The following is an 8,331-nucleotide window of genomic DNA, read 5'->3' as shown; positions in this document are numbered from 1 at the left end:
ACCACCTAAATCTCATTAGTAGACTTGTACTCTAACCTTCGTGCAACGGGGATAAGAGGCACCTTCAACCCTTAAAAAAGTCAATATGTCTCACGAGGCTTGTATTACCCTTCCCTCTCTCGAGAGGATAAAAAGATCAGGACAAACTCAGCCATCTCATGAGATCGAGATAAACTCCAGCCATCTCTGAGAGACTGGCTTCAACGGTGCCTCAAATGGATCATGGTCTAGGGTTATCTTTATTATCAAGTCATAGGTCGCATTCTAGTGTCATTCTAGGTCACCTTCAGCCCTTAAAAAGTCAATATGTCTCACGAGGCTTGTACCACCCTTCCCTCTCTCGAGAGGATAAAAAGATCAGGACAAACTCTGCCATCTCATGAGATCGAGATAAACTCCAGCCATCTTTGAGAGCTTGGTTTCACCGGCGCTTCAAATGGATTATGGTCTAGGGTTATCTTTATTATCAAGTCATAGGTCGCATTCTAGTGTCATTATCTCATAAGATAACTCTCTCATGCCCTAATGCATGATATCAATAGTCCATGCTCTTTTTCGTTTAGTAAAATACTATTTTAAAATTCTCTCTTTCGAAATCAAATACAGCGGAAGGCTTTACCTTTAAAACTCTTTTTCGAAACATGGGTTCCAAATCAAGATTAAAACAATATGCGTCTTCATGCAAAACTTAAGAGTCATTCATTTCACAAAATGTAACTTGTACAAAATGTTTATCAACATTTACATCTATGTACAAGGTTCCAAAACTACAAAAGTAGTCTTAGGTCCACATCCAAAAGTTCACCGAGCTCAATGCTCCTTATCGATCCATTCAACCAAGACAATACTTAAAAAATAATTCAAATAGGGAAGTGAGACAAACCACCGTCTCAATGTGATCCAACTGCTTGACGCGAGCATCACAAGACAGTAGCACGTGATCAAGTTAGTATGAAAGGTAGCATACAACATTCAATATGCATCAACACACAAAATGGGTTCCTGTTGAACTGCCCAAACTTACATTCATACCTTATTATATAAAGATTACTTTAAAACAACTAATACAGTTATAGAACTACATACACAACCATTTTAGACTGATATATCAAACCCCTAGGCTTAACAACCCATATCTGAAGCCAAAACACCAAGAAAACATATTTGGATGTTTCACGAGTTTACTCTTATATTCAAGGGCCAACTCTCTGCTTGTAGGAGTCAACTCTTTTATAAAAGGGGTTGACTCTTTTATAATAAGGGTTGACTCTTCTGTTACAAGGGTTGACTATTCAATTATAGGGGTCGACTTTTTATAAAATGAGTTGACTCACAGAATACAGGGGGTTGACCTTCTACCCTGAGAAACATAACAATATGAAAAAGGTTAAGAATTGACCCTTGATTTGCAAGGGTCGACCCTCGAGGTTAGAACAACATGTAAATTATAAAGTAGTCGATTCCAAACCAGTAAAACTCAACCCTTAACAGGCCAAACCAAAAATCTTCATTACAAAACAAAACTCTCCAATAATTTTTCATGGATTCTCATTCTAAAATATGAGATAAACATTTCTAACATGCATTCAAACAATAAACCGTGATCAAAACTGCAGTAAACCCCTATACTCATTAAAACATACAAAAGTATGCTTTTGAAAAATATTATTTTCTAAACATATAACATTCATGGGTATGCGAAATTATGAAAAGCTTAAACTGTAATGTAGTCGAACAACTTTATAGCATCTTCAAACAAACATCATCTACATATTTACATGCACTTAGAGATCATGGAGTAGGAAGATCACACCTTGTAATTGCTAAAAAAATAGGAAATCTGCCCAAGACAGCTCCTCAAATGCGAGGAATCAAACACCCACGAGATGAAAACACTACACAAGAGCTCCCAAAACCAATTATGTGGCGTGCAGCCCTTCTACCTAAACCAAAATGTGATATTGTGAGAGGATATGGGCAAAAGAAAGATAGTGTACGGGTGGGTGAGGGGGATAAGAGTAAGAACATGGCGATGAGAGAGTGAGAAAAGAAAGAGAAGGTATGCGTATAGTGAGAGAGAGAGAGAGGATTAGATTAGGTTTTAAAGTTGTTAATCAATTCATACCTCTCTTAACATGTGCCAATGAAATCAAGTCGGTGGGGGCTGAGTTGTTCATTTTAATGATAGTTGCCCATACCAAAGTTACTAAAATGCTCTTCATAACCTTCTTATACCCAATTTACTCCTTTTTGCAAACAACTATGCCCCCAAAAACCAAACGGGTCCAATCCAAACCCAATTTTGACCATTTTTTTTAATTCAATGATAAACCCTTATTCATCAATATAAAACGCAAATCCCAAAGCAAAAGCTCATATAATATTAAATAAATCCTCTTTTTAAAGGATTCAAAAAATCCAGGGTGTTACATCTTGGGCTGCACTAAGGCTGGTTAAGAAGATGGACCACGTGAGAAAGAGGCTAATAGAGTGGTCAAAAAAGGGAGGGGTTGCGAGGTTTTAAACCATTGAGGGTTGGGATGAAGAGCTTTTATGGTTACAAGAAGGCTTAGCAATCGGGGGGCAGAACAAGGGAAGAAGTGGGAGGGAATGAGAGGTACAAGCTCATGGTTGATAGTATACTGGAATGGAGGGTGAAATAAAAATCCGATGAAAACAAAAGTCTAAGATTCAATAGATGAAGCATGAAGATACAAATACTAAGTTCTCATCAACTAGAAGAAGAGATAACTTTCATCACATGATGGGGATAAAGGGTCGAGTTTACGAGAATGAAGACATCATAAGTGTTGCCACTGAGCACTTGAGAGACATTTTAACATCTTCTGATTTAAGGGAGGCATGCATGAGAATATTTGATTCCAGAGCTCAATTTTCTTTGTTTTAGCCATTCTTGTTGGACGAAATAAAACAAGCAATATGGGGGCTTCCTAACAACAAGGCTCCGAGAATTGATGGGTTCCCCATTAAATTTTTAAAGGCGGCCTAGCTAACCTGCAAGGATGACTTTATAACGGTCTTATGGGGACACCTTTGAAGGTGATTACACGAGTATTGGCCATGCACCTAAAATAAGTGGTAGTCTTTGGCGGGCCGGGGGGCTGCCTCCAAGGTCGATGCTGTTTGGATGGATGGTGTTGCATGAGAGAATGGCAATTGACTCCAACCTACGGTAACTTGGCATTTGTATATTCATAGCCCACATGATTTGTTCTTTCATTGTTGGCGATGTAGGGAACATGAAGTAAATGGCTTAGATTGGAGGTGTTGGGTTGTCACTATATGGAAGCATGTCTGGATGCATAGAAATGAAGTTCTCTTGTTCAGTCACGAATATAAAGCTTGTCCAACATAGGGTTGGTTAGCTGAGAGTGCAAAGAATGGAAGCGGTTCAAAGCTGAACCTAGTCAGGACAGCTCACCTCACGCATTGCAGATTTAGGAGGCTTCATAGCTTTCTCATAGGCCACGGGTTATCTTTCATTACCCACTTCATGTTATTCATGAGGTTTATATGAATAAAAGTTTGATATGGCTTTATAAAAAGAAAAGATGGAGATGTCCACGGCCCCACTATCAGAGTTTCCAAGCGACAGGCACAACTTCCAAGTGAAATGTGCAATGCAGATTGAATATAACCACTGATCGTTGTATACAATATGGCCTGATCTATTTTCAGGATTGGGAGCCCAAGAAAATTACTCACCCATGTTCAAAAAAAAAAAAAAACTACTTGAAAAAGAGAGTTACATGGTGAAATTTAGTTGATTAATATGACTTGAACCATGAAGATGTTTGGTTCCCAACGCTTAGGTTGCTTTATATGCTTCCTAGCCTTTTGTTTGCTTACTACGTCTTTCATATAGGAGGAATGATCACAAGACTCGTTACAGGAAGAGGAAACCCTTAAAATATGAAGGACCATGTGAAGACGAATAATTCTTTGGCTCGCCTATCCAGGGGAATGTTTGTGAGTGCCCAGAAGTAAACACTCTATGCATGGTGGCTTGACTATTCAAGATGCCAAGTTGGGCTTGTTTGACACATAAAATAACGCAAAATTGAACTCTCAATCAATAAACAAATATAACGTCGATTGTAAGGAGAGGGAGAGAGAATAATACCATTAGAGGAACGTGCCTTGGATGTCGTTCATCTTAAAAAAAATGAACACTACTCATCAAACAGTGAACAAGGCTTATTGAAAAAATGTTTTCCATGATAAACCAATAACGACTTATTCTTTTTATGAGGAAGGGGAAACCGTTGTGATCAGAGACATCTCGACTGGGTATGTCTGTCATGCTTACGATCGTTGTCCCAATGATAGAAAACCTGTGACAAACCCTTTGCCTCCAAAAAGTTGCCTAAGCAAGAGAGATGGCACTCTTACTCTTGATAATGCAAGGAGCTGACGCCCATGAGAATAGAACCTAGGACCCATCTCACTACGTCGTGAAACCCTTTGGGGGCTAAATGGATAAAGACTTGAACTCAAATGAGTAAGGCATAAAAGCAAACTCACTTGTGAGACAGAAGAGATTGATGACACCGTACGTGTGATCATGAATTGGAATACGTATTGTAAACATGTGAGCATGTGTTGATTATTTTCCTTTTCAGAGGGGACAGAATGATTCCCATCAAACTTCCGGATTTTGTATGGTCGGTGGATCGAAGTTGCAAAATCTAATCAAATCTTTGATGAACCACACTCCAAATACATTGCAAATGCACCTTTATGGTTACATGGATGATCAATGAATGGAACGAGAGTTTACTGAGAGGGAGAATCATGGGAAATGTAATTACACCCTGTCAGCTGTGGGGCCTAACAGCAGATGAGGGGTGATCAAGTGTAGCAGCACACCAAAAGTGTGTAACCACGTTGCACATGATTTGCCCTCGTTTACTGAAACCCATGAGGTCAAGAAGCCAACTTTAGATGAAGCTTCAAAACCAGGGGAACCGCAAACGAGCATCAACCCTCCATAGCGCATCATTCAAGCTGCATTTGTCATTATTTGGATGAGAGAGAGAAAGAGAGAAAACACCGTATTCTCTTCAATAAACTCTTCAAAAACAAACAAACAAACAAAGTGCAAACTTTCACATAATGGGTGCAAACATATTATTCCCTGACCACCACCATGTTCTACCTTCTTTCGATTTTCTAATTACTTTTCTTTTTTTATGTTTTGTTTACCCTTCTTTCAGAGAGATAGAACTTCTAAATTCCTCCATGAAGGATCCAAGTATTCTTGCCCTGATACACAAAACCTAGGCAATGTCAACCTTTACTTCACCTCATCTTAAGACGCTCAATACCCCACTATAGCCAAGAAACAACATAAGAAGCCAACCTAAAAGAAGCTTCAAATGTTAATTAAAAAAAAAGAAAAAACTAGGACACTTTTCCTATTTATTGTTAATGCCATTCATCACCACCATCATGACCATGACCATCACCACCATCGACATGAACTCTCTAAAGGCCATAATTTGGGACTTGGGACCATGATGCTCCTCCAAAAATCCCATTCCAATATGCTGATGCTCCTCCTAGGTTTGCATTGTGATCCAAATCCACATGAGAAGCTTGCTTCAGATCCTCAAAAGGGAAACCCAACCTGCCACTCTCTTGAATGCCTTGCAAATTCCCATACCCGCTGAACCCATCAACAGGCAGACTGCTCCTAAAATCATGCAAACCCAAACCAGCAGCAATATAAAGGTTTGAATCTTGGGTAGGCATGAAAGAGCTCAAACTTCTTGTGGAAAGCCCATTCCTTATCAAATCCAAAGCCGAGAGAGAAGAAGAAGAAGAAGAAAGGTTCTCATAATCAACAAGTTCAGAAGAAGGTAGACGTGTGGGGTGAGATTGGTAGTCATGTGGGCTTGGGAATGCCAAGTTGAGGTCATTCCCATCATGGGCCTTTGGATTGGAAGAGGGATCCAAAGAGATAGGAGCAGTGAGATCAGACAATCCCTTGGAAATTGATCTCTTGTTCTTTCTGGAACCCCCACCAACAGGCACGTTTCTCAGAGACCCACCTTCTGTCCAGTACCTCCTGCAGGTCTTGCAGAAGTAGCGTGGCTGGGAGAGGCTGTAGTTGTTGTAGTAGCAAAATTTGGTGTTGGTGGAGTTGCACCTTGGGCAGTTCAAGGCTTGCTCCTTCTGACGCCTCACTTTTCTTTCCAACATTGGCCTTGATGAGCATGTAGCGGATGACACCATCTCCACCATGGGCTTTGTTCCTAGCCCCATCTCCTGCATCAATTTGTGAACAATTTCACCAGCACATCACAATAAAGAGAAAGAATCCTGATTTTTTTCTCATGATCATTTGTGAAAAAAAAGAAAAAAAAAAACAGTTTGGTTTGTGGTTTGAAAAAATAGCATCTCTCTCGTGTGAAAGTCGCTTCAAAATCGTACATGGGATCAGCGCATTGTCTGGAGTTTCAGATATCGATTATAAAGATCTTAAACAAATTAACAAAGGAAAAGTATAGAGAGAGAGAGAGAGAGAGAGAAAAATCTTTTGACCAACAAGTAGCTCAAATTCCATGACCAAGATCTTGATCATCAACAAGTAGCTCAAATTCTGATGAAAAAAAAGACTAGTAGAGAACTCAACAAAAAGCATATATATATAAGATGACGCTAGGGTAATGACCTGTGGCCAGGGCGCCGTATCCATCATCACAACAAGCACAATGAAGGAATCTTGGTGGCTAAGGAAGACGAAGAGCAGGGGAGGGGAAGGAGAAGGATGAGGAACTAAAAGCGAGAGGTGCTATAAGTGAGTTTTGGTGGTGGCGTTTTCAACTCTTGGTCGGTCCATTATGAGGAGAGAGAGAGAGAGACCCGTGTACACAGTCTTTTTCTCTCTCTCTCTCTCTCAATTATTTGTTTATTTAATGATATTTATTCGTTCTATTTTCAGGTCTGAGCTGCAAGAGGAAAATAAAAATAAAAATTAAAATTAAAATTAAAATTCGGAGGGTGGGACCCACAAGGGGATGCCACTGTCAGTGGGGGCGTAGAGGGCCGGATGGCGCCAAAAGCAGCTGCCCGACAAGGACCAGAGTGGAGTGGGACCCACCTAGGTGTGACTCCCAGATTGGACGTCCCGTACGCAAACCCGGGCCCCACCCCCTCCTTTGAGTGAAACTTTGAACGGGGACAATCCAAACCCTTTCAAAGTTCAAAGCACCTTGCAGGTATTCGGGTGTGAACGGGTTAGGTATGAACCGATCTCAACCCGTACCAGATCCTGTAGGATCAGGGTTTTGGTTACAAAGGAAGGGGTCTGATTAACTATTGCATCGGACTCAAGAGGTCTGATTACCATATATAGAGGTAGGCGTGGCAATCGGGTCCGGTTGGCGGGTCGTGTCGGCGGGTTGGCAAGTCAGCATACCTCAACATGAACCCGACCCATTTATTAAACTGGTGGGCTGTGGCAAACACTAACCAGACATATTTATTAAACGGATAACATGACACAACACGGTTAACCCGTTTAATAAATGGGTCAGTTCGGGTAAACGGGTTGGCGGGTCAGGTTCGTGTTAGCAGGGGGGTTGGCGGGCGGGTCAGGGTCGGGTAAACTGGTTGTCAGGTGGGTTGATAGATTGGATTCAGGTAAACGGGTTGACCCGCTCGCCTAACTCATTTATTAAACGGGTCAACCGAATTGGCGGGTTGGCATACCCCTAACACGAACCCGACCCATTTAATAAACGGGTTAGGCGTGTCAACCCGTTTATGACACAAACCCATTTAAGCCAAACTTGAACCCGCCTAAGAAGCTGGTTGGCTCAAAAATTGCCACCCCTATATAGAGGTGAGTATGGTTTATAAAATTTCATACCAAATCCAGGTGGACTCACCTGAGTTTTAATTAAGGACATTAACTTTTTAAAATAAAACATAAAAATACTATTTTACTGTTTATGGACTAGATCTAGATGGAGGGCCGGCTGGCAAGCCACCGATTAGGGCTTCAAATTAAAAATATATATATAATGGTTATAACTTATATTTAGGGCTTCCCAAGAAGAAGAAAATATGGGCCTCCAGTGAAAAATGCCTAGGGCCTAAACTTCTCTTGAGCGAACCCTGTCTAGATATGGTTTATATACATGTAAATCATTCCCCTATCCAAACCGGGTAGTTTTTTCTTTTTTATATGGACGATACAGTTGAACCAAGATCTAAACCAAGTAGCAGCACATCTTAGTCACATCAGACCCACACCCATTCACTTCTAGTGGAGGTCCAGCCTGTTGACACCCATAATTAGCA

The 8,331-nt window shown here is 40.7% G+C and overlaps 1 protein-coding gene across 1 annotated transcript; it reads right to left on the bottom strand.

Moving 5' to 3' along the window:
* Window positions 1-5,058: 5,058 nt before the first annotated feature.
* Window positions 5,059-6,794, bottom strand: LOC149845937 (dof zinc finger protein 1-like). Its single transcript, XM_089997800.1, has 2 exons — window positions 6,698-6,794; window positions 5,059-6,291 (listed from the first exon to the last, which is right to left on the bottom strand). The coding sequence occupies exons 1-2, from the start codon at window positions 6,722-6,724 to the stop codon at window positions 5,509-5,511; spliced, it is 810 nt and encodes a 269-aa protein (XP_089853926.1). The 5' UTR covers window positions 6,725-6,794; the 3' UTR covers window positions 5,059-5,508.
* Window positions 6,795-8,331: the final 1,537 nt, after the last annotated feature.

Source organism: Nuphar pumila, chromosome 2, assembly GCF_984573655.1.
Source record: "Nuphar pumila chromosome 2, dmNupPumi1.hap1.1, whole genome shotgun sequence".
In the NCBI taxonomy this organism is placed as follows: Eukaryota; Viridiplantae; Streptophyta; class Magnoliopsida; order Nymphaeales; family Nymphaeaceae; genus Nuphar; species Nuphar pumila.
The sequence above is the reverse complement of the archived record's forward strand: the minus strand, read 5'-3'. Positions and strand labels throughout refer to the sequence as shown.